This window comes from Capra hircus, chromosome 27 (genome assembly GCF_001704415.2).
Source record: "Capra hircus breed San Clemente chromosome 27, ASM170441v1, whole genome shotgun sequence".
Taxonomy (NCBI): Eukaryota; Metazoa; Chordata; class Mammalia; order Artiodactyla; family Bovidae; genus Capra; species Capra hircus.
Genome location: NC_030834.1, coordinates 3,832,306 through 3,858,912, shown reverse-complemented (window position 1 = coordinate 3,858,912; position 26,607 = coordinate 3,832,306). Strand labels below are relative to the sequence as shown.

At 47.4% G+C, this 26,607-nt stretch overlaps 1 protein-coding gene across 5 annotated transcripts in view; it reads left to right on the top strand.

Moving 5' to 3' along the window:
- Positions 1–26,607, top strand: part of THRB (thyroid hormone receptor beta) — a 437,024-nt gene that overhangs the window by 342,089 nt on the left and 68,328 nt on the right. For 4 of the 5 annotated variants that reach the window (XM_018041847.1, XM_018041845.1, XM_018041844.1 and 1 more), the window contains exon 4: positions 10,679–10,933. The exons of the other annotated variant lie outside the window; for it this stretch is intronic. In XM_018041847.1, coding sequence (XP_017897336.1) covers positions 10,679–10,933 — 255 coding nt within the window. The remainder of the gene's footprint in view (positions 1–10,678; positions 10,934–26,607) is intronic. 5 annotated transcript variants of the gene reach the window in all.

Below are 26,607 nucleotides of genomic sequence, written 5' to 3'. Positions count from 1 at the left end.
TTAAAATAATTACCTCAACGTCAGGAGTCATCTGACCTGAGGATTCTCTGATTAAATCCAGTATGAATTATGGAAAGCCAGTGACCCTTCCCAGGGAAAGATTCCATTGTGTTCTCTGGAAAGCCCTTTTCCAGCCTTTGGGGCCTGTGGTCTGTGCTCTAGTAATCGGCTTGCCCCCTCGTGGGTCATTCTTGGACGCAGCTCGTGATCCTGCTCACTGCCTCGTTTCCATGCAGCGACTCTACAAGTGGAGTTTCCACCAGGCTCTTTGAACACACGTTATTTTGTTGTTTGGTCTTTAACTTTGTTTCAGGCTAAAACTTTAAAAGACATGAATGTGCATTTCGTTTAAATGTTCTAAATACACGCTTGCAAAAAACGTTAATGGTTTTAACTTACCAGGAGGTGAGCACTGGAGTTCTGTTTCAGAATAATTATTGCGATTTCCACAGCTACGCTGGTTGTTTTCCATGGAGATAGTGACTTCCTAATGGAATAGGCAGGAAAAGTGGAGAAGTGAGACCAGCCAGATGAGGAAAAGGTTTGTTTCTCTCTTAGCAGTTCCCAGCTCTCGCTCCCTTAATGGACTGAGAACCGCTGCCAGAGAAACGAGAGAAAAACCTGAGATAGCAAACCTGAATTCACCTGCACGCGCGGGCAGAGAGGCTGGGCTCAACAAGAGGGAAAATTAATAGGCGGGTGCTCGGGAAAAGGAGGCCAAAACCACAGCGATGGAAAGCAGCCTATCTGAACACGGAGGCTGATTTTGCAAGACTTGGCCCACAGGACGACATTTCTGAGGACGCATTTCAAATAACTGGAGGATGGCAGAGCAGGGTCCTTCGGCGATCTTGTTTATAAAGTTTCCAGGAGTAAGCCCTAATGGGAAAGTTTGAGCACAATTTCCCCCATCTCAATATTTCATTCATTCATTCATTCTGTATGTATATCAATTCAATCTAATAAAAGGTTTTCTCTCTAAATTTTCAAATAAAATGTTACTATTTGTTTCTCACACTGTGAGAGGCAGATGCTAGGGCCCTCCCAGTGCCCAGTTTCTTTGGAGACCTCTGCTCAGATCTTGAAATAACCATAGATACATGTTGTTGTTCGGTTGCTCAGTCATGTCCAACTCTTTGTGACCCCATGGACTGCAGCACGCCAGGCCTCCCTGTCCATCACCAACTTCTGGGGCTTGCTCAAACTCATGTCCATCAAGTCGGTGATGCCATCCAACCATCTCATCCTCTGTCGCCCCCTTCTCTGGTCTTCAATCTTTCCCAGCATCAGGGTCTTTTCCAATGAGTCACTTCTTCACATTAGGTGGCCAAAAGATTGGAGTTTCAGCTTCAGCATTAGTCCTTCCAATGAATATTCAGGGCTGATCTCCTTTAGGATGGACTGGTTGGATCTCCTTGCAGTCCAAGGGACTCTCAAGAGTCTTCTCCAGCACCCCAGTTCAAAGGCATCAATTCTTTGGCGCTCAGCCTTTTTTATTGTCCAGTTCTCAGAAACCATACCTTTGTCTATACACATAGCACAGACACACCGCACTTGGAAAGAGAAGGAAGTAAAGGAAGAAAAGTTCAGGGGAAAGAGTGTGGGGACCACAGGAAAGGATCCTGAGCTGCGCTGAGGGAAACCAAAACAAGGGCAAAGGGAAGAAAGATGTGCTTACTGGTCCCAGTTTCCGCTGGGCTGTGCAGGGGAAATGGGGGGTGGGGGAGGGGGAGAGCTTCCTTGCAGTGCAGTGGGCCAGGCCCCACGCCGCATGCTGGGCGTGCAGCTGAACAAGCCACGGTCCCGAAGGTTGCTCACAAATGTAAATGTTGAATGAATATTTACAGCTCATTGTGAAAGTGAAAGTGTTAGCCGTTCAGTCCTGTCTGACCACTGGTGACCCCGTGGACTGTAGCCCGCCAGGCTCCTCTGTCCATGGGATTCTCCAGGCAAGAATACTGCAGTGGGTTGCCATGCCTCCTCCAGGGGATCTTCCCCACCCAGGGATCGAACCCAGATCTCTTGAATTGCAGGCAGATTGTTTACCATCTGAGCCACCAGGGAAGCCCAAGAGCAGGTTGTAGCCCATTCTAAACAGAAACATAGGAGTCAGTTGACTTAACCCGCCCCCACCCTTATTTCCACATCGGTTAGAATGACAGAAACAACACCTACTTCTTGATTATTATTGTATGAGGTAAATGAGATAATGTGTGGGAAACACTTAGGATGCTGCCTGGTGCATAGTAGCTGCTCAGTTAATCGTAATTTATATTTGTGGTGCCCAGTCTGGCTTAGAGTAAGTCCTCAGTATATTTTTAGTGTTACTGAACTTAGGTCTGGCTGCTCACAGCTCAAAAACCAACATTTGAGAGGCAAGTGTTGGTAGAATCAAAAACATTGCTTTTAATCAGAAAGCCAGAAATCTGGGGAGAAGGTGGATTCATGTCCCAAAACCAACTCCAAAGATCCTTCTTGGCCGTGAAAGTGTTTTTAAAGAGAAAAGGGGAAGTAATCTCAGTCACTGAGATGAGGAGTCAGGCTGGTAGCCATCCCCAGCTGTGTGCAGGCCGGTAGATCCACCTAGACAGAAGCCTCCCCTCCCTGGGCACCAGGAGACAAGCCTGCACCCCCATCCCAGCTGCTACCAGGCCGGGGCCGGGGGCTGTGCCAGGCCAAGGGGCCTGAGAGGATGGCCCAGAGATGCCCCAGCCACACGATGGCACCTTCGTGGAGCTCTGCCATTCACGCCATCTGGGCGGCAGACTGGTCTGCACACCTGTGGCTCGGGCAGGAAAAGGGAGCTCACCCAGCCGGGGACTGGGAGGAGCAGCCACCCGGCTGCCCTTTCTGTCTTCTCTGAGCACAGAGCTCCCCTCAGCCTGCACCCCACGTCTCTCCCTAGCAGGGTTACCCTTGCTACTGATGCTGAGACAAGGCTAGCCAGCTTGTCTCACACAGAACACACTATTGCTCTGTAGGTCGAAAGTCCTGGATAGACGAGAGTCTATGTTCTGTTCAGCTTCAGGGGTAATTTGACCTGTCTAGATTGCATTCAATTACTTCCAAATAATACTTATTGAGGTCCTGACATGTTAAGACTGCGCTTAGAGCTGTGGGATGTGAGAGATGGATAAGTTGATCAGAGGCCAGTAAAGAAGGAAAACCTGGGGATACCACTGACTCACAAGGAGGCCATGCTAAGTCCTTGCCTTACGGAAGAGACAGAGCAAGTAAGACAGATATTCCAGGCACAAATCCAATCTTCCCAGAGTCACACAGCTGATAAATGGAAGAGGTAGAATTTGAACTTTTTTTCATGTTTATTTTCATTCATTTTTGGCTGTGCTGGGTCCTCGCTGCCTCGTGGGCTTTCTCTAGCTGCCGTGAGCAGGGGCTGCTCTCTAGCTGCCGTCCGCAGGCCGCTCACTGCACTGGCTTCGCTTGTTGCCGAGCGCAGGCTGCAGGGCGCTCACGCGTCCGCAGCTGTGGGGTCTGGGCTCTAGGGCGCAGGTTCAGTAGCTGTGGCACTCAGGCTTTGTTGCCCCCTGGTGTGTGGGATCTTCCTGGACCAGGGATTGAACCAGTGTCCCCTGCATTGGCAAGCAAATTCTTAACTGCTGACCCCCCGGGGAAGCCCCAGAATTTGAACTTGACTAGCTGAGCCCATAGTCTTATCCACTAACCTATCCCTGCCTCTAAGAAGCAGAACAGTGTTCATTTTCACCAGCAGTCTGGGGAAGATAATACTATTGGTGATAGAAAATCTGCATTGAATTGCTTTTAATAGAAATAAATCCACCTTGTGACCAACCAATGGCTTCTGGATAAGAAAATAGGCAGAGTCTGTGCTTAGGAAGCAGTTTTCTCTTTGTAAGTATCAGACTATTGGGGAACAAGGTATATTAATTGTTATAATTGAATTGTGCTAGGCAATGTAAATGTAACCAAAAAAAAAGAAAATCATCCATGTAAGTAAAGGATTGTATCATGAGGTAAACAGTAGCATGAGGGTGGATGGATTGGTTCGGGAAAGTTTAAACAGTAAGCTAGGTCTTGAAAGTTGAATAGGGGTCAAAGCTGTGTCTTCACCGTTGTGTTGTTTGACTGACCAAGCAAGCTAAGCAAGCTGGGTATGATGGCAGGCCAGCCTTCACAGGAATGCCTGTTTCATCAAAATGTCTCTCCCACCCGCCTTGCACAACCATCAGGAATCCAACTTTAGACACTCATTCCCGGGCTGTGGACTTACACTCCTCAACCATCCCCTTTAAATCACAACTTCAGCTGAGAGGGGTGACTCATCCCAGATTCTAAGCCGTTAACATAGCGGTGCGAAGCCCTTTGGGCTTCCCAGGCGGCGCTAGTGGTAAAGAACCCACCTGCCAAACCCGCCTGCCCGTGCAGGAGACATGAGAGATGAGGGTTCCATCCCTGGGTCGGGAAGACCCCCTGGAGGAGGGCACGGCAGCCCACTCCAGTGTTCTGGCCTGGAGAACCCCATGGACAGAGGAGTCTGGCGGCTACAGTCCACGGGGTCGCAGAGAGTCAGACACGACTGAGCAGCTACGTATGCCTGTGAAGTCGTTTGTCAGACTTATTTTTCCTGGAAATGTTTTTGAAAATCTTGTTTAGAGAAGACTTGCGCTGGAGGACGGGGCAAGGAAAAGAGATCGTTAAGCGCCTGAATGAAGAGCTAACACTTACCGAGTGTTTAAAGTGTGCCACGCACTGGTCCAAGACCTTTTTATGTACGAACATATTTAACCATGACAGCGTTAGAATGTTCCCATCGTACGGACAAGGAAACTGAAGTGCAGAGCAGAGACGTGACTTGCCCAAGGTCACTAAGAGCTCTGTGAGTAGGTGACCTGCCCGCAGTGGGGACCGAGGACCCAGAGGATGCAGGAGGGAGAGAGACGGCAAAAAGGCAGCCAGAAGTAGGGGGCCATCAAAAGCAGCCTCACCTGCACACATGTTCTGTTGAGGACGAGGTGGTGATGGCAGGTGTGTCGATGGCGGTCGTGGTGTTGAGGATAAAGGTGAGGTACCTGTGTCCACTGAACATAGTACGAGTAACATGAAAAGTGAGAATGAAAGTGTTAGTCACTCAGTCATGTCAGACTCCTTGCAACCCCATGGACTGCAACCCACCAGGCTCCTCTGTCCTTGGGATTCTCCAGGCAAGAATACTGGAGTCAGTTGCTATTTCCTACTCCAAGGGATCTTCCCGACCCAGGGATTGAACCTGGGTCTCCTGCACTGCAGGCAGATTCTTTACCGTCTGAGCCACTGGATGCTCAAAAGAAACATATTATTTTATTAATAGTATTGTTCCCTTTCGAGAGAAGGCAATACATATGGTCAGGTACAAGACATACATTAGGTGGCTACACGCTGTGCTCACCTGAAGAGCACTTAGTTGCTAAATACATCCACATACATTATTTCATTTGAGTCTTAGAAAAATCCCATGAGCAGCATCATGTTGCCCTTTTGCAAATGGCGAAACTGACGCTTAGAGTCAGGAAGCGATCTTCCCAAGAGTAAGACCCTTCAGGCCTCTCAGAAGACTTAGGACTCCAGTCTTCCAACCTCATCCCGTCTCCCTCCACCAAGGTGGACACCGGTCCAGCCCTTTTGGTTTCTCATTTCAGTTATCTTCTTGGAGAAATGCAACTCAATAGGTTCTTCAAAGAGGGAAATCTAACCTTCCTATAAAAGGGAGAGGGAGGTAGATCCTGGCGGTTTTCTTGGGAAAACAGGAGGTGGTTGTATAAGGACGGGAAAGGGCACCCCGGCCATAGGAAAGAGTCTCTGCAAAGATTCTGTGTTGGGAATGAGCTTCCCAGGTTTGATGTCCACGTGTCCAGAGGACAGAGAGCTGGAGGCGGAGGCGCAGGATCAAGGCTCAGCGAACAGGCTGATAAACGCCACAGAGCCTGAGAGCTGCAGCAAGACCTGAGCACGTCATTCCAGTACTGATGGGAGGTCACCGGAAGACTCTCAGCAGCAGGGAAATCTACTCTGATATACATTTTTCAGAGGTCACTCTGGCTGCTGCGTGGACCATGGACTGTAGACGGCAGAGAGGGAAAGGTGGGAGACGGATTGTGGACATCAACAAGTGACGGGGAGGACTGAACAAGACAGTAAACACAGTGTGTAAAGAACTTTCAAGGTCATCATCTAATGCTGGCTATTAATAGGTCAATGGCGACTCATCAAACTAAGGCAACCGATGAGACCGTATCAGTCAACAGAACAAAAGATACGAAGCAACAGATGAAGTGCTTCCCTGGATTTTAGTTTCCCCGTCAATCAGGAGGCAGAATGGTGTGAGCTTCTGGGGTGTTCAGGAAGGTGAATCAAAGTGGCTAGTGCTGTACCTGGTCCATGGTCAACGCTCAGCCAAACATGAGTCTCCTGTGTGACTCTGCAAATAAAAGTCAGTGGATGTGTACATAGCTGAGAATTCCATAAGGCTAAAACTTAGGGTTGGAATAAAAAATGTGAGCAGAAATCAGAGACCTCAGTGGCCTCATGCTTTACAGTGATAATTCTACACACTTGCTGGGTGTGCAAAGCATATTATATATACATCCCCTGAATACAGGATACGGTTGGGGGTCTCCGGGCCTTGTGTTGATGGCCTTTTAATGCAAACTCAACACTCATGATTGGTGCCATGAAACCCCAGCCTGCTCAGCAGCCCCTTGCTGAGCACTCTGGCATAATTCTGTTTCCCTTGCCTTAGCACTTTTCTGTGATATCAGCTTGCTTTTGTGTCCTGAAATACTTGCATATTTTCATGTAATTCTTTTTTTGGATGGACACATTTATTTTCTATTATCTTTAATGAAATTTCCAGAGATAGGATGTAGGTAGTTCTGTGGGATTTATGTTTTTTTTCTTTTGGGGAAAGAACCCTTTAAGGTCAGTTCTAGGTCATTTGAGCCCTTAGAATTATGGTCATCTAACACAAATGCAATCATTCAAATCTAAATGCCCTGAGACACACAGGTCAATGTGTGTTTAGTTATTTTCGTAGCAGTTCACATGCCCCCTCTAGTTTTTTTTCTTTGATTCTACTTATTTATCAATTTGCCTCATAACTGCCCTATTAAATTAATTATCTTGATGCCTAGAGTATGAAATATTAAAAGCCAGATGTTAACTGAGATCCATTTAGGAGCTCATACTTTGGGAACTATAAGATATTATCATTGCCAGAGTCTCCCTTTAAAAAAAAAAAAAAAGTATTTCCACTACTGCGCACATCTGTATCCCAGGTAATCCTCAGAAGGATAGGTTTTTGAGTGAATGTGTATTTACATCCATTCCTGCAATCTACAAGACAACAGCCAGTGAACATCTGACTTTTAATGCTTTGAGCAGTAGATTCCAAAACAATTGATGAGTATTTTAATACAAGTTTAGTCCAAGGCGTGTAAAACATTCGAATCTGAGAAGGAAACTGTACCTTTATCTGAAATCTGCCAATAATTTGTTTTCTTACCTTAGATTTTCTTAACCCTGTGGATCTCAAACTCTGCTGGGTATCAGAACCTTCTGCAGAACTTGGTAAATATCCAAATTCCCAGGCCCCATCCTATCTCAGTGAGCCTGGTCTCATTGGTTTGAGTTTAGGGGGAACCAAAGGATATGAGTTGGCACAGAAATAGCAGGAACCCTCATTGCTAAGCAAACATGGAGTAACACAGGGCACAGTGCCCACAGTCAGCTGAAGTGAAGGGGCCTGGAATGGTGTCTCATCCCTCCTTGGGAATGGAATAGGAATTATATTTGCCCTTTTCATCGTGGGAACTAAAATCCCACATGCTGCTTGGCACAGCCAAAAAATTCTGGGCTTCCCCGGTGGCGCAGTGGTAAAGAACCTGCCTGCCAGCGCATGAGGCGTGAGAGACACGGATTAGATTCCTGGGTCAGGAAGATTTCCTGCAGGAAAGAATGGCAACCCTCTCCAGTATCCTTGCCTGGAGAATCCCAAGGACAAAGGAGCCTGGCGGACTACAGTCCATGGGGTTGCAAAGAGTCGGACATGACTGAGTGGCTAACACTTTCTGTTCATCTTGGGAAGGTAACCAAGATCCCTCCTTAAATAAATCCTTCTTGAGCTTTTCTGAAGGACCTCTAGTCCCAGCAGTGCCCCAGCCAAAAAACCTGCCAACTGAGCAACGGAATATCACTATCATGAGTGTAACTGCAGACCGGAATTACGAGCTTGGACATGGCTCCAGTGAATGGAACACTTTTCCCAGACCACCTCGGCTTCTTTTCATAGGAAAATGGAAGGCAATCTTATTCCTTGTCTCAGCCTCCAAGTAACATCTCTTGCTTGTAAGAAATCCCCACTCTTGCTGGCCCAGGGGATGTGCTGAGCAAGCTTTAATGGGCCATGCTATAAAGAAGAATGTCCCCTTGGTGAGATCTCTTCCAGAGTCTCTCATCCACGCGTGTTGACTAGCTCCCTTCACTGGGGAGCACTCTCTACCCATTAGGCTGTATTTCTTAATTTCTGTGTGGTCAAGGGAATTAATACCACATTTTAAGAATTTCTGCAGAAAAATCAAATGTTGGAGGCTCTATAAAAACACTGTGACAACTTTAACATTACTTACAAAGGAACATTGCACAATGTAATTTACTGAGGATTTAGAGTCCATGACGATTGAGTAGACATCATAGAAACACGCATGGGTGAGAACGTGTCTCACATCAGTCGAAACAATGAAACTCCTTTTGCAGAGTTAATCCTCGAATTCAGTGACTTTATATTCAGCTCATGAAAATGTCACACCCTCATGGATACTAGGTCCTTGAAAGAATTCTGCAGAGCTATGTTTCATCTGAAATGCCATACAATTTCCCAAGATCCTAATCTTTTGTTTTCTTTTCATGGGAAGTGAGAATGAGTGCCCATAACTGCACCAGTAGCTGGCAGGGTGGGGTCCTGACCTTTAGGATTCACCATGCATTGAATAATGCCACCTAAACTAAGGAGAAAGACCCCCGGGCTATTTCACACCCCTCACACAATGCCAAGCACAGATCTGAGCACAGAGTGAATTTTCAGGGCTCTTCTCTGAATAAGATCAAACGTTACATCCCAAGCATTGTATGATTTTTTTCTTACGGGGATCATTTCTTACTGGGCAAGTGAGGGTATTTCAAGCTGCAGGATTTCCGCTTACTGTGACAGAGAAATTGAGTGTTGGCTATTACTGCCTTGCTGTGATTTTGTTGGCAGTCTTCTCCTATACTAGAAATGAAGTGGACAGGAGTGAGGACTTCCACGAGGTAGTCCCAAGACCAGGAATGGTAAACGCAGCTTCCAAAGGGGGCTGGGAGCAGATGACGCCTTTAGACAAACCACCCTAACCAACGTCTCTGAAGACATCTAGCAGCTTGACAGAGGGGGCTGGTGAAAACCGAAAGCAGGTTTAACTCTTGCATTCGACAGTTTAAAATTTATCTTAAATGTCTGAAAAGCAGCTTTCAGTTCCCAGTACTGCGCATAGATCAGGGCGGGCCTTGTCCGATATGGTATCTACAGTCCTTGGGTCATTTCAGCATAAAAGAAAATTCACCTGTCAGTTAATCTTTCCATCACTGTCTCTAATCACTTAAAAGTAGAACTCTATTTGTGCTTTTTTCCTATTTTGACAGAATTTCTGGAAGTATGGGTGACCAGATGGATTATGCTTTTTAACGTGAATGCGTCTACAAATCATCTATATTAGCTTACTCTTTTCACTCTCTTCCTTGCATCCGTGTTTAGAAAAGATGTTCAAGGAGGTAAAAATTTGCCCCCAGGGAAAGCTGGTGTGAGAACGTTTTCATTATCTTATCCAGTTGTTTCCCACTCTCTAGAGGGCAGACCTTCAAGCCGCTTGAGATTGAGTAGAGGAAAGAGCATCACACACAGAAAGCGTTAACTGCCTGCTATCTCAGCGCAAGAGAGCGGGGCTTTTCGTTCTGTCGTAAGAGCTCTTAATTTGCCCCGCAACTAAAGCACAGTCTGCTGACCTCCTCTCATCTCATCTCGCCTGTTCGGGAGGACGTGGAAACCACTGACACAGTGTCCCTTGGAAGACCCAGCCCCTTATGCCAGCCTGTCGGGAGTGGAAGGTGCCAAGGAGCCCGAGTTGTCACGCTCATGTAGCCACGTGGCACGGCCCTGTCAGGGAACAGGGTGCCCCTCAGGTCAGCCGGTGATAACACCCAAGTCAAACAAGGCCGCATCCTGGACGTTGTACGTCCCGAGGATCTGAAAAGTGTCCACGGCCAGCCCTGACCCTCGAGACCTCACATGGTCATCTAAGCAGTATCATAAATTGGTGCCCACTTGCTCCCGAGCCATTGCCATCGGGAGCGGGGCTGGCGAGAGGGTGGCGCTCCCGTGGAGGAGCCGATGTCTTCCTAGGCGCTAAAAATCGGGGGAAACGCGCTGACTCCTCCGCAGGCAGCGCAGCGCCGGGGGCTCCGAGCCCGAGGCCGCTCCCCGAGCGTCTTATCGCCGCCGTGGGGTGGAAGGGTCCGGGAGCGCGGCCAGCCCCCACGAGCCCGGGAAGCGCTTGCCTTCCGGACCTCTTCCTCTCGGCCCCGTCTTGACAGTGCCAACAGCCCCGTCATGTCGTGTTTTTCAACCCTCCAGAAAATGGCCTTCCAGCCTGGGACAAGCCGAAGCCTTGTCCAGACGGCGAGCCGGAGTGGAAGCTCGTGGGAATGTCTGAAGCCTGCCTGCATCGGAAGAGCCACCCGGAGCGGCGCGGGCCCCTGAAACATGAGCAGTCGCCCCTCATCCAGGCCTCCTGGACGAGCTCCATATTCCACCTGGACCACGACGACGTGAGCGATCAGAGCGCGGCCAGCGCCCAGCCCTTCCAGACGGAGGAGAAGAAGTGCAAAGGTAACCAGCTGTTTGCGAGAGCCGGGCTGCCGCGAGGAGAGGGGCTCTCCGTGTGACTGTGTGCGGGGTCCCCCTTGAGCCCAGGTCTGCTGTCCGCGTGGCTGCCCGGCAGCTCTCTTCCAAGCGCCTTTGCCCCTAGACCTTCTGTGGAGCGTAAAAGCAGTGGGTTTCTGAGAGCAGTTGATTTCAGCTTCCTGTTGGGGCCACTTGGGGAAGAAGACATTTTTCTTTCCCTAATGAGCAGGAGGGTTGTTAGTTTTGGCTTCGGTCCTGTTTTTGAAGCTGAGTAGAAACAGACACTGCTAGCATTACATAACTACTTGCTTTGAAGTGTGTGTGCGTGTGTGTGTGCATGACTTTTCCCAGTTGTGCCAGTAGCTAATAGGATCTCCAAATCTACCTTTAACCTAAATAGACAATGCATGTTCAAAAGAGAGGTTTGAAGTTGTTTTCTTTGACTCATTAAGTCCTGTGTCATCAACCTGAAAGGCGAGATTATGGTGTTAGGGGGTTGTCACCTCATAAAAAATGTCAAACGGGCCTAAGTTTCTGATTGCATCAGATTTAACTGGCCTTGACCTCGGGTCGCCTCCGCCCTGGCAGATGTCTTTTGTGTTGATCGCTTTATGGTCTTAGGGCTTCCCAAAATCTTTGCTTCTTAAATCAGTTAGTGTCTTTAAATGTCCAAGTTCATGTTGACCCTCCACCCTTTCTCAAGTTAACATTTTTTAAAAATAAAGTCCTTTTCCATTTTCTTTGAGGGCTTTGATTCATGATCAAGTTTTTATGGGAATGTATGTTGATTTACAATATTGTGTTAGCGTGATAAACTTTCAAATGGTATGTTTGAAAATCTGCCAACAACATATCAAAATATATTAATGAAAGTTTGTAGAGAGACCTATATATGAGCCATATAGGACCTTTGCAAACTGTTCTAAATTGAGCATAAGCACGTGATTCTGACATCCTTCTCAAAAAACTGCTGGTCCTTTAACTTTTTTGAAAACTTGAAAAGCTTGGAAGCACCAGTGGACCTGGGAAGCTGGGTGTGCAGATTGCGTCAAATGAAAACGGGATTATCTAAACAAATAATAAAATAATGGTATAAGCTCTCATTCGAATGCAGTCAAAACCATCCATGTTCTCTTGGGGAGGATCTGTGTTTGAACTGTCTAGGAGACTGAGAAATTGAAAGGGATATTTAGAAAAAGAGCAAAGTAAGTTTTTCCAAAGGAGTCGGGATATAGAACAGGTGTGTGTGTGTGTGTGTGTGTGTGTGTGCACATTTGTTTGAAATACAATCGAGAGTTAATCTTAAAATCCATAATCACATCGTAGCTTCAAATTTTAGGAGCTGGCATCAGAAACACATCAGGCCTTGGTTTACAGGGCACTGCAGTGTCCTCATGACCTAAGGACCCAAAACTAAACTTGATTTATTCCTGATTGGTACCCGTGTTCGTTCGTTCATTCATGGATCCGTCTCTGCCATTTGTGAGAAAACTTGGCCTTGCATATCCAGAGTTTTTGACAACTGTACACTTTCCGGTTTATTGGTAAACCTTGAAAGCAAAAGGAAAGAGTTTCTATTTGGTTTCCATGACCCTACTGCTTGTAAATACAGAGATTAAGGTCGCGGATTTTTGAGTCTACCATATTTGGGCTAGAATCTCACCCTTTCCACTATCCATCCTTGAGCAAAGCTATGTGATTGCTGACAGAATTGAATTAGATAATGTATCGCTATTGAAGCTCTTAGCACAACACCCCTCATCGTGGTCTCTGAACATCAGCGTCATCCTTGCTGTGATCACTCTTAGTGTCTCAGCATCATTAAATCACACAGATCCCCTGGGCCGCGCTCTGGTGAGGGAAGGAGGAGACCAGGACATTTGGGTGTGGTGTGGGGTGGGAAGTTTCGGGGAGGTTAGACTCGGACTTGACTATCTGTTTTGGATTCATTCGGCTCTCTTTTGCTGCAAGGGAGAGAATTATTTCATAGAAAAATGTAATTAAACTCTTGAATGAAAGCCCTTCCTCCGGATTCTAGTTGTAAAATGAACACAACAAAGGTAAATGCTCCTGCAGTTTCCAGAGCAACCGCCAGGATTCTCGTCGGCATGGACACGAGGCAGTGCCTTGGTTCAGCATGGAGAGTCTGGGGACGCCCACACGGTCATGGCTGAAACCTTGTAACTTCACTCCTTCCCAGTGGACACCCGTGTTTGATGAGGCAGCGGAGGGGCCAGGGAAACATCTGGGTTAGATGCTTTTCTTTTCAGAGTTGGGTGCTCTTCATGTACTCAGCTTGCCAGCTGCCTCTTCACAGGCACTGTGAGAAGAGCTCTCTTACCCAGGCTGGGCCCTGATCTCCTAGCTCTCTCTGTATAGCCCACAGGCATGCTTGGTATCTCTTTCCTGGGCTGCCATTCCATGCATCCCATCTGTGTTTATTAAGTGGCTACTAAGTGCAGGACATTGTCCTTCATAGCCTTGAAAAAAAATAGCAGCAGACCCAAAAATCCATCCAAGTTCCCCCATTTCCAGAACCCCAAGTGGAATTGAGGAGAACCAAGTTAACCCTTTGGCCACCTGATGTGAAGAGCCGACTCATTGGAAGAGACCCTGATGCTGGGAAAGATTGAAGGAGGAAGAGGAGGGGACGACAGAGGATGAGATGGTTGGATCGCATCACGGACTCGATGGAGATGAGTTTGACCAAACTCTGGGAGATGGTGTAGAACAGGGAAGCCTGGTGTGCTGCAGTCCATGGGACTGCAAAGAGTCAGACATAACTAAACAACAATAACAACTAACCCTTAAAGGATACAAAACAGCAAGGGTCTGCAGCGGAGAAGCCAAAAGAACAAATAGACGGCTTCAAGTTGTACTAAAACTCATCTCCCAAATCAGTGATCTAGCCAGTCTAGACAAGGCGCCTCTGAGTATGGTTCATGGTTGGATTGTTGTTTAGCTGCTAAATCGTGTCCAACTCTTTTTGACCCCAGGGACTGTAGCCCACAAGGCTCCTCTGTCCATGGGATTTCCCGCCAAAAATACTGGGATGGGTTGCCATTTCTTTCTCCAGGGGATCTTTCAACCCAGGGACGGAACTCATGTTTCCTACAGGCTAATTCTTTACCTCTGAGCCGCTGAGGGAGCCCTTGTGGTTGGGGGCCCTGCTGCAAACTCTTACTTCCTGCCTGTCTCTGCTGATGCAAGCACAGAAACTGAGAGGAAGCTTTACAAACTGTCATTGTCAAAAAGCACTGCCGCTGGTGTTCAAAGGCGTGCTCAGTGGATCGGTCTCACTGGACAGTGTAGACTCTAGTTGGATGTTCTCAAACTCACCAGTCAATCACGCAGTCCAGAGCCCACGTATAAGTCTGCTGCAGCAGAACCAAGGATTGGGCCATCCCGGACTGGCTGTTTTGTAAATTGTGTGAGATTTACTGATTTATGCTTTGTAGCGTTCTTAACGTTTTTCTTTAGGCTTATTTTTGGTAGGTACCAAATGTCTTCTTTGTCGGGTTGATCTCAATACTGTTTTTATTTCAGTCTAGGCGTATGTGTGCTCCTATGTGTTACAGTTATTCTAAGGAAACTAACTGGTAACATATTTCAATAAAAAGAGCGCCCTGGAGCCCGGACATTCTGCTACCGATCCCACAGTTGAAATCTGCTCTAGTGCCAGAGACTCTTTCCAACCCGAAGCAAGCGTCCCCGTTCCCTCGCCCCAGCCACGCTCCACCTTCTCGGAGTTTTTTGCCACCTCCTCGTGCCCACCTACTCCCCTCCCAGAGTCTGAGATGGTGCAGCACCTGGACCTTCTTAGAAATGCATAATCTCAGGCCGCAGAGAACTGGACTGGAAGTTCTGGAAAGGGGCCCAGGAATCTGTATTTCAATCACTCATAAGAGATCCTTAAGGCGTGAGCATCAGGAGGTGCCTGCGATTACGCACAAGCTCTTAGCACCAGTAAAGGAAAGGGTCTGCCACCTAGTGGACACCGGGGAATGTGCATCCATAGTCATGTACGGATGTGAGAGCTGGACCGTGAAGAGGGCTGAGAGCTGGATGAAGAATTGATGCTTTTGAACTGTGGTGTTGAAGACTCTTGAGGGTCCCTTGGACTGCAAGGAGATCCAACCAGTCCATCCTAAAGGAAATCAGTCCTGAATATTCATTGGAAGGACTGATGCTGAAGCTGAAACTCCAATACTTTGGCCACCTGATGCGAAGAGCTGACTCGTTGGAAGATACCCTGATGTTGGGAAAGACTGAAAGCAAAAGGAGGAGAGGGCAGCAGAGGATGAGGTGGTTAGATAGCACCACTGACTAACAGACATGACTCTGGGCTAAGTCTCGGAGACAGTGAAGGACAGGGGAGCCTGTGTGCTGCAGTCCATGGGGCTGCAAAGAGTCGGACACGACTTAGCGACTGAACGACGGTTCCCTCCCTTGAGTGCGGCGAGGGTGCCCCCGAGTCTCCTTCTTGGTCTGTCCTTCCCTTAGGCGTGGCTTAATTGCCAGCTGGGGGTGCTGCTTGCGCACTCTGGCCAGTGACATCCTTCTGGGACGTGAGCCCTTCTGGAGAATCCCACTCTGTCTGACTGGAGCCCAGCTCCTCTTTAAGCTCTTGCAAGGCTTCTCCTTTCCACCCTCTATGCCCCACCAGGGCTCCTCTTTGGGGACCACAGTCCCACTAGCCCCACGGGGATGGGTCCTGGACAGGTGCAGGCACCCGTGGAGCTGGGTCTTGCCAGCCCTGTGGAAGCCAGACAGCCAGCCCTCCATCCCTGGATATTTAGCCTTGGTGTCCATCAGGGAGCTTCCTGAAACTCTCGAACCTGAGAAAAAGCAGGCAGAGAATGACCCATTTTTTTCCTGGAATTAGGGAAAAAGCAGCAATCTGAGGAGCTCACTGTGTTTTCTCTGTAGGTCTGTCTGCTCTGTGTTTGACAGCAAGAAAAGAGAATCTCAGAGACCCGGGAAGCCAAGAGGAGACAGTCCAAATAGTCTTCACGACAAGGTGCTTTCCAAAAGCCTCCCATGTACAAGGAGTGAAGATTTCCCGAAAGTTCCACAGAAATGAGTTTTAAAAATCATTTGTAATTCCATCCTCAAAGGAGATGAAGATCTTGATTATATTTCAGTCTTTCTCCTGTGTGTATCTATTTTTTTTACAAACTTGGAATCACTTTTAACCAACTGTTCAGGCTTAACTACCATCCACATGTTCCTTTGTCATTAAATATCCTTCTGAATCCTGACTTTTATTGGCTATAGATTATCCTTGCTCCTAGGTATCATTTGTTAAACCAGGTCCCAAGATTTAGAGGAGTTAAAGTAATTTTCAAAACTATTTCTTTTGTTCACAAAGGACAGACTATTAACTCATGCTCTTTAGAAGGAGGCGGGAGGGGGAAATGACTCAAACCAGTGACGACCATTTTAAATGATGTATAAGTCTCATCTACCAAAATAACAACGTGGCCTAAAACTAAGAGACGTGAAGTCAAGTGATTGCACTTGATAACCCTTCAAGTTAGACATTCGGCTTCTCAGCACATGACCGCTCTCTCTGTTCTTAAGTGAAATACAAGGACATCTTCAGGTTGGCGAGTGTTTGAGAAGGTGGGGGATTAAAAGGCTTGAGCCCTTCCACCAGGAGACCATCTGCTCGCGCATCTCCTCTCTCCTCTCTGCCCCGGCTCCCCATCCATCAGGAGGCGCGGTTCCACAAGAGCACCGGGGCTCATACGCCTCAAGGGCACCAGGGAGGCTCGGCCATCAGCAGCAGAGTAAGTGCTCTCCACCGGCTTCTGGCGCACGGAGAGCTCTGAGATCCGATACTTCAAAGGCAGGGAAGCACACCCATCAGTGGCCCAGGGCAGGCAGAAATAGGAGGGCTAGTGAAGAAATAAAAGCCCTCAGCTCGAGCGGAGGGGAGGGAAACGGAGAAGAGCAGTGGCAATGTCGACCGCACGCAGACCTCAGAAATTCAAAGCTCTGGTCCACCCAGCCGCAGTTTCACCGAGATGCAGCCTCGGGCAGTGGGGGCACCGTGGGCTTTCTGAGGCCAGTGAAGCGGCATCTGCTGAGCTTCCCTGGTGGTTCAGACGGTAAAGAATCTGCCTGCAATGCAGATCGACCTGGGCTCAATCCCTGGGTCGGGCAGATCCTCCGAAGGAGGGCATGACAACCCGATCCAGTATTCTTGCCTGGAGAAACCCCATGGACAGAGGAGTCTGACAGGCTACAGTCCATGGGGTTGCAAAGAGCTGGACACAGCTGAGTGACTAAGCACAGCACAGCAGCGTCTGTTACAACGTAAGATGCTGGTATGCTTCGACCCTGCTGTCCCTCTCAATATAGTCTGTCCCATGGAAATACAGTACCCAAGGGCACAAAGTTCTGCGTTCCAAAGTTGTCTTTGCACGTTTGTTTTTATAACTGAGAAATTGGAAACAATCCACATGTCGACCCAGAGGGGAATGAGCAAACAAATTATGGCGTATGTAAAGCATCCACTGGAAAACAGGTTTTTTTAAAATCGCAGTATTAGGAAAACTTAGTGGAGAAGCAGCCATTCATGATCATGTAATCCCACGTCAAGTTTTAAAAGTCTGTAATTGTGTGAGCACAAATGCACAGAGAAAAATGTTCCCAGAGACACATCGCCCTGTGACAGCAGACAGCTGGAAAAGGAAAGCTCGGAATAGAGGGTATTATTAGCTCAGTATACGACAGCAGTTCACACTTCTTACAATTCCATTAATGGAGAACTGATGTAGTTCTTTTTTTAATGTTAAGACCCCATGCTTCACAGTCACTGAACCTCTCTGAGCTGAGTCCACTTAATTTTGAATGAGGTAATAATACCCAACGGCTTCCCCAGTGGCTCAGCAGTAAAGAACCAGCCTGCCAAGGCAAGAGACACGGGCAGGAAAAGCAGGTTTGACCCGTGGGTCAGGAAGATCCCCTGTAGAAAGGAAATGGCAACCTAGTCCAGTGTTCTTGCCTGGAAAATTCCAATCCATGGGGTCACAAAACAGTGGGCGCCTAGACAATAACCATAACAATAATACCAAGTTTTCAGATTTGTTGTAAAAATGAAAGCTACTGTGTGTAGAGCACTGTGCCTGCCACTTAGGAGAGATGCTACTGCTACTGCTAAGTCGCTTCAGTCGTGTCCAGCTCTGTGTGACCCCATAGACGGAAGCCCACCAGGCTCCCCCATCCCTGGGATTCTCCAGGCAAGAACACTGGAGTGGGGAGATGAGTGATGACTTATTCTGATAACTGTTCTCAAAACATCAATAATTTCTTGGCTTGGTACCTCCCTCTTCCTGCGGTTTTTATTACCCTTTTGAACCTTGAAATATGTTGATGAGCTTGTTGTCGCTCAGTTGTATCCAACTCTTTGTGACCCCATGGACTGCAGCACGCCAGGCCTCTCTGTCCTTCACCAACTCCCAGAGCTTACTCAAACCCATGTCCACTGAGTCGGTGATGCCATCCAACCATCTCATCCTCTGTCGTCCCCTTCTCCTCCCACCTTCAATCTTTCCCAGCATCAGGGTCTTTTCTAATGAGTCGGCTCTTCTCACCAAGTGGCCAAAGTATTGGAGTTTCGGCTTCAGCATCGATGCTTCCAGTGAATACTCAGCATTGATTTCTTTAGGATTGACTGGTCTGATCTCCTTGCAGTCCAGTTGAGGTAGATACACATAAATGACTGAGAAGCCGAACGAACCGTCACATATACAGCTGAAGACAGGCTTAAACGACCAAGAAAAGAATCCATAGCAACAACCAAGGTATTTTTTCAAACTCTTGAAATAGTTTTAAAAATTAAGTACAAAACCAAGAAAAGTATGAGAGAGCTGAAATGAAATTTGCACCAGGCAGTCTGCTTCAGCATCCAAGCTCTTTACCACTATACTCTTGTAGCCGTTCATTCCCCTCTCCAGGGGATCTTCCTGACCCAGGGATCAAACCCACGTCGACCGCATTGCAGGCAGACTCTTTACCATCTGGGCCACCGGGAAAGCCCTAAAAGTTAGCTGCTCAGTCATGTCAGACTCTTTGCGACCCCATGGACTGTAGCCCACCAGGCTCCTCTGTCTGTGGAATTCTCCAGGCAAGAATACTGGAGTTGGGTAGCCATTCCCTTCTGCAGGGGATCTTCCTGACCCAGGGATCAAACCCAGGTCTCCTGTATTACAAGCGGATTCTTTACAAATGGACGAGAGGATCCAGGCGCCCTGAGGAAGAGTCTAAAACTGTGGAGAAGATGCCGGCCTACCTGGAGGAGAAGCTGCAGGGCAATGAGGCCTGCCAGGAGGGAGACGGGGCTCAGCCTGCGCCTAGCTTTACAGTCTGCGGTCACGTTCCGGCTCTGCCACTTATCAGCTGCTGAACCCTGAGCTAGTCGCTGAGCCTGCCTAAGCCTGTTTCCTCATCTATCAAATGGGGACCACCCCCCCCTCATCCAACTGTGGCAAGAAAGAAGCTCTTAGATGATTGCACAGGACTACTGTGAGTGCTCAATAAATAGAAGTTACTTTCTCATCATGGAGCTTGGAAACAATATGAGAAGCAGACAGGATATTAGGGCTGTAGAATGCCCATTTGAGAACAGCCGCTAAGTAGCCACTAACAGGATTGAAAGCTCTAAAGCCAAGGGTGTAATGGAAGCAGGGGGAACAGACACAGCAGCCGAGACGCACGATGCTCCCCACAGGTGGTTTCAGACAGAACGGGGACGACGTGGGTAATGAGCTTACTGACCTTGTATTGAAGCTGGAAAGGTATTGGGAGAGTCACTTGTACAAAGACACCACGGGTGGCCACTGGAATTCAGAGCCCTTTACTTCCCCCATGCGTTGCCCTGAATGCCTGTAATTCCATCCTGGCCCTTTCTCTGTCTTTCAAAATGCAGACCTCCTGGTTGGATATCTTATCAAGTCACTAGCATCTCCAAGTGGAGAACTGGATCAGATTTCTTTCCTCCTTGACAGGATCCAATAAAGACAGTGGAAGGAGGCCACAAAAAAATGTGAGGATCCTAGGGAAATGGATGCGAAAGGAGAAACAAGGAGCAGGCCCCCCGGCAGCGCTGCACAGGGTTAGGGTTGTGTATTGCACAATGGGAGTGCGCTCACCGCAGACCTGGTGCCCTGAAAACAAACGCCACCTGTTGAGGTCCTTTAATGGACCGGAACCTGGTGGTCAGGAGTCGACCGATAAGGAAGTAAAGGAGAGAGAAAGAGGCTGATGGTCCTCTTTCTACGCAGAAAGCCAATAAAGCCCCTTCATGGGGCTTGCTCTGTTCACAAAGGCCTCAGGCGCCCTCTCGATGGGGTGAAGGCGAAGAGCGCCTTCTCGAGAGGGTCTTAGAAGCCCGGAAAGTGAAACCAGAGGACCTCTGCACTCCAAGAAAATAGCCTGATAGAGAGAAAGAGAGAGAAAGAAAGCAAGACAGGAGGACCAGAGCTCTGATGGAGCAAAGGTGTGGGCATATATACTGTAGCTATTCTCAGCAAAGATAAAGATTAAAATTCCAGACTTACAAAACACAGGCGATCCATATTAAAGAGAGAGAGCTGTAAACAGTCACTTTTACCATATGGTTCACAAGAAGGAAGAGCGTACTTATCACCATATTGAAAAACTAACAAAGGAAATGCCTGGATTCCTCAGCCCCCAGGAGAGGCTTGCCTCTTCTCTTAATTCCTGAATATAGGAACTAACAAGGAGCAGAGAATTCCTGACAGACCCCAAACAGCACACAGGGCGCCTCCTGTTAAATGCTTCCTGACAGGCACCCACCTCACCACTGGCCAGGAGCTGACCCTGACACAGGATGAGAATACAGATATTCCAGTCACATTTAGACAGACGTGTGAATGGCATGTTGACCATTGGCTATCAATGTATTCCGAGACTAATAACACTCTTTTGTATAATTTAAATTCGCTAAGGGAATTTCCTGGTGGCCCAACGGTTAGGACTCTGCGCTTACACTGCTGAGGGCCCAGCTTCAATCCCTGGTAGGGGAACTAAGATCTTGCAAGCCTCACAGTGTGACCAAAATTTAAAAAAAAAAAATTGCTAAGAGAATAAAACATAAATGTCCATGCACACACACATAATTAACTAAATGGGAGGAATCCTTTCACAATGTATTAATATATCAAATGATCACATATGTTTTAAATATCTTGCAACTTTATTTGTCAATTACACCTAAATAAAGTTGGAAAAAAGACAGTCTGAGAACCCTCACGTTACACAGCAGGCCTGCAGTATCAAGTTTGGGGGTGTTGCCCAGCCTGTAGTAGACACGTAAGGAATGTTTAGACAGAAGACCATGATTTGATTCTTGGCTCTGACACTTTCCAGCTATTTAACCTTGGACAAATCACTAATTCTCTCCAACAAACACCATAATCAGCGACCCCAAGGACAGTAGCCTGCGCCAACCGTCCATGGGATTTTCAAGGCAAGAGTACTGGAGTGGGTTGCCCTTTCCTTCTCCAGGGAATCTTCCCCACCCAGGGATTGAACCCGGGTCTCTCACATTGTAGACAGACGCTTTACTGTCTGAGCCACCAGGGAAGTCCAGTCAAAGATTAGTCAGCCACAAAGAAGCAAGGACATCAACCTACCCTCCAGCCTAGATGTCCATTGACAGAGGAGTAGATAGAGCTGTGGGACATATAAACAATGGCGTCCAACTCAGCCACAACAAGGAATGAAATGGTGCCATTTGCGGCAACATGGATGGACCTAGAGACGATCTCACCAAGTGAAGTCAGACAGAGAAAGACACATATCATATGATGACACTTACTTGTGGAATCTAATTTTTGAAAAAATAAATGAACTTATTTACAAAGCAGAAGCAGACTCATAGCTTTTGATAACAGACTTACTGTTACCAAAGGGGAAAGATGAGGGGAGGGCGGGATGAATTAGGAGTTTGAGATTAATATACACGCACTATTATATATAAAACAGATAACCCACAGGACCTGCTGTAGAGCGCGGGGAGCTCTACTCTGTATTCCCCATATGGGAAAGGAATCTGAAAGAGAATGAATATATGGGCGTGTATAACTGATTCACTTTGTGGTACTCCTGAAACTAGCATGACACTGTAAATCAACTACACGCCAATAAAATTTTTTGAATTAAAAATAAATTAAAATTTTAGAGAGTTCCCAGTGGTCTAGTGGTTAGGGTCCCAGGCTTTCCCTTCATGGCCCAGGTTCAATCCCTGGTCGAGGTTCTGAGATTCCACAAGCCATTCAGGGCAGCAAAAAAAAAAAAAAAAGATAAACAGAAACAAATATAAAATAATGATGAAAATAAAATACAGTTAAGCAAAGTAGCCCTCCAATACAACACCCATATCTCCCCTTATAGAGAAAATGGAGCAAAATACGTTAAATCAGTGAAAGTGGAAAAAAGTGAAAGTTAGTCGCTCAGTCGTGTCTGACTCTTTGCGACCCCGTGGATGGTAGCCCACCAGGCTCCTCAGTCCATGGGATTCTCTAGGCAAGAATACTGGAGTGGGGTGCCCTTTCTTCCTTCAGGGGGACCTTCTGGAGGAATGGATGAAGAAGACATCGTACATATATAAACAAGATAATACTACTCAGAGTCAGACCTGGGTCTCCTGCATGGCAGGCCGATTCTTCACCGTCTGAGCCACCAGGGAAGCCCAGTAATGGCCCCCCAAAACCTAAGCTGCTAGCATCATAAAAGCATAGCCCCACCCCCCAGGACAGATTGGGAAGGGTCGGTCACCTTCTACTGCCTCGGTCAGCTTTCTTACTGAACTCTGGGCTGGCTTTCTCCAGGAATAGAGGAACCTCAAGCTCAGTTCTTGAGTAGGTCTGGGCCTCCTCCCCTTTCTGTTTCTGAAAACCTACTCCTGCCTATAATAAACTCCCTGAGAAGGTGTTGGGAACCGGTACTGCCCTCTCTCCTTCCCTCTTCAGGGCAGAGCCTCTGGGTTTTGAGAGCCCCAGAGAAGCAGAAACTCCATGCCAAGAGCATTACCTGGTAGCGGTGTCATAGACAAAGCGGACAGGTCTCCTGGGGACCATTCCACCTGCACTTGTTACCCGCATTGACACAAAAGTAGTTAGTCCTGTCTGTGAGTAATGCCTTTAGAAATTAGCCTTGGTTCTAGACCAGCTCAGCCTCTTTGACTTGAACTGTTTCTTGCAAAGATACCAGAAATCCAGAACCAGCCAGGGTTTTGGAAAGAGTGTCAGAAATCCTCCTCGGACTAAAGCCCTGCTCCACGGCATCAACTGAGACAGAACTGTTGCCTCTGGTGAATGGCTGTCCTCCTGACATTTGTCGATTTGGCTTAAACAAGAGACTTGACTTCATTCACATTTACTGCCTCTTAAAATATACAACTATATTGCCAATATGACTATTTAACTCAATTAGCCGTGCTGTGAAGTCACGCAGCCTGAGCTAGAATGCTGTCTGGGGACGGATGGTTTATCGTGAGTGGCAGGTTTTATCCCGACTCCCTGCTCATACTTGCCCCATAACGTGCAGCTGCAAAGGCCATACTATTGTAAGCCGAGCCTCAGGACTAATGAAAAGATGCTCATATGGTGCTTTGTTTGCCTGGCTCTGGAAAGAATGTCTTATAATAAGCCTAAGATATAAAACTAAAGGTCAAAACTATGTAAGTAAAAGAAGCTTCTGCCCTTTACAGGGAAAAAAATACATGTTAATTTTTACAGGAGTTTCAGATGACTGTTTCCAAGGGAACAAGTATCTGAAATGGGTTCATCTCATTTAATATTCATGATTGGACATGGGGATAGTCCTTTCCTGTTATCCCTTTCTGGTTACACATGATATGCTTATTCTTAACTTGCTTTTGAAGTGATCATTCTATGTTTGAATCTCATTTCTTCCACAAACAAAGGAAATAAATGTTCATTCTTATGTTTTAAAATATTTTGTAAAATTAAGAATATAAGCCCTTAAGAATGAAGACTATTATAAATAGTGGTGATCACTACAAAAGAGAATAACAGTAATCAACGTGACATTCTTTACTCAGATGAGTCAAAGGCTTTTGAACTTGGCTTCTTGTTTTCTTGCAGACTGGCTTACTTTTCAATTTTTTCTGCCACTTCTGCTAAGTCGCCTCAGTCGTGTCCGACTCTGTGCAACCCCTGGCAGCCCACCAGGCTCCCCCATCCCAGGGATTCTCCAGGCAAGAACACTGGAGTGGGCTGCCATTGCCTTCTCCAATGCATGAAAGTGAAAAGTGAAAGGGAAGTTGCTCAGTCATGTCCGACTCTTAGCGACCCCATGGACTGCAGCCGACCAGGCTCCTCCATCCATGGGATTTTCCAGGCCAGAGCACTGGAGTGGGGTGCCATCGCCTTCTCCACTTCCACTTCTATTGAGATGTAATTGACATACAGCACTGCATAAGTTTAATGTGTACAGCATGATTGGACTCGCCTAATGAAAGATGACCACAAGCTTAATAAACATCCCTCATCCCATACAGGGACAAAATTAAAGAAATAAAAACAAATATTTTTTCCTTGTGAGGAGTATTCTTTGGATTTACTCTCTTAACAACTTTCACCTATAACATACAATGATGTCAGTCATGGGGCCCTAGTGGCTCAGATGGTAAAGAAACTGCCTGCAATGCAGGAGACCTGAGTCTGATCCCTGGGTTGGGAAGATCCTCTGGAGAAGGGAATGGCTATATTTGCCCTGCTGTACATAACATCCCTGATACTTATTTATCTTATTGCTGGAAATTTATACATGTGGCCACCTTGATCCAACTCCTCCTTCCCCCTGCCTGGCCCCACTGTCTCTGGCAGTGGCATATCTGATCTCTTTTTCTGTGAGATTTTCATTTGTTTTCGAATTGACCCAAAACACTGTGTCACTCCTGGTGCACAGCTTAGTGATTCGATACTTCTGTGCCTTTCAGATTGATCACCACCAAATCTGCTTACTCTTGAGGTTGGTTTCTGTTTTTAAACGTTGAATTGGAAAAAGAACATTGGTGCCAGGAGACCACCATGGCTGAAGTTTGAATGAGTTGTGTGTTTTCTTAGAAAATCTGCTAAGGCAAAATCTATAAATTTCTCTCCATTTGATTTTAAAGTGATCTCTGCTGCTGCTACTGCTGCTGTCACTTCAGTCGTGTCCGACTCTGTGCGACCCCATAGACAGCAGCCCACCAGGCTCCCCCATCCCTGGAATTCTCCAGGCAAGAACACTGGAGCGAGTTGCCATTTCCTTCTCCAATGCATGAAAGTGAAAAGTCAAATTGAAGTCGCTCAGTCGTGCCCAACCCTCAACGACCCCATGGACTGCAGCCTACCAGGCTTCTCCGTCCATGGGATTTTCCAGGCAAGGGTACTGGAGTGGGGTGCCATTGCCAGGGTGGAAATGAATGGTGCAGAGAATGCCTATACACCCTTCACTTGGACTCACCGACTATGAACATGTTGCCACATCCGCTGTATCATTGTGTGTGTGTGAACTCTATGCGTTTGTGTATATATGTATTATTAGTTCTTAGAACCATTTGAGAGTAAGTTGCAGATAGCATGTCCCTTTAAATATTTCAGTATGTCTTCTAAAAGCAAAGAAATTCTCTTAGAAAACCATGGGACAATGATCAAGATGAGGAGATGTAATACTGCTGTGTACTACTCTCTAACCTACAGACTTCATTCAGATTTCACAAATTGTCTCTCCCCACTCCATCCTCATAGCTCAGTTGGTAAAGAATCCGCCTGCAGTGCAGGAGACCCCGGTTCAGTTCCTGGGTCAGCAGGATGCCCTGGAGAAGGGATAGGCTACCCACTCCAGCCTTCTCAGGCTGCCCTTGCGGCTCAGCTGGTAAAGAATCCGCCCTCAATGCGGGCGACCTGGGTTCGATCCCTGGTTTGGGAAGATCACCCGGAGAAGGGAAAGGCTACTCACTCCAGTATTCTGGCCTGGAGAATTCTAAGGACTGTAGAGCCCACGGTGTCGCAAAGAGTGGGACACCACTGGGCGACTTTCACTTCACCCCTCCCTCCCCCCGGAGGAGAGGTCACGGCTGAGACCAGGAAGGGAAAGGACGTGTCTCCGAATCCTAACTCCATCCCCCTCAGCCCTGCGCCTGGCCCCCGCCGCTACTTAAACCAGCCTTGTTTTCCCGCCGGGCCCGGAGTGCGCCTTTCCGTGGGTTTCCATGTCTGCTGTCTGCTTTACTGTGTCCACAACCTTCCACGGTCTGCACGGCGCTTGTCGTTTGTGGAGAATGCAGGCTGATTCTTTTGGAGAGTGCCCCTCCGTTTGGGTTTGACTGACGTTTCTTCATGATTAGGATAAGAGTGTGCATTTTGGGCCAAATTCTTTTAAAAGCTGTATCACCTGATATTGTTCCGATAAACATTTGAATTTAAGTATGTGATTCGGGAAGTTTCGCTTCCTCCAAACCACCTGCTTCTTTCTGTCTCTCTCTCTTTTTTTAATTCCCTTTCGGCTGCTCTGGGTCTTCATTGCTGCGCGTGGGCTTTCTCTAGTTGCAGGGCGTGGGGTTCCTGTTTGCAGAGCACTGCCTCCGGAGCACCGGCTCAGGGGTTGCGGTGCACGGG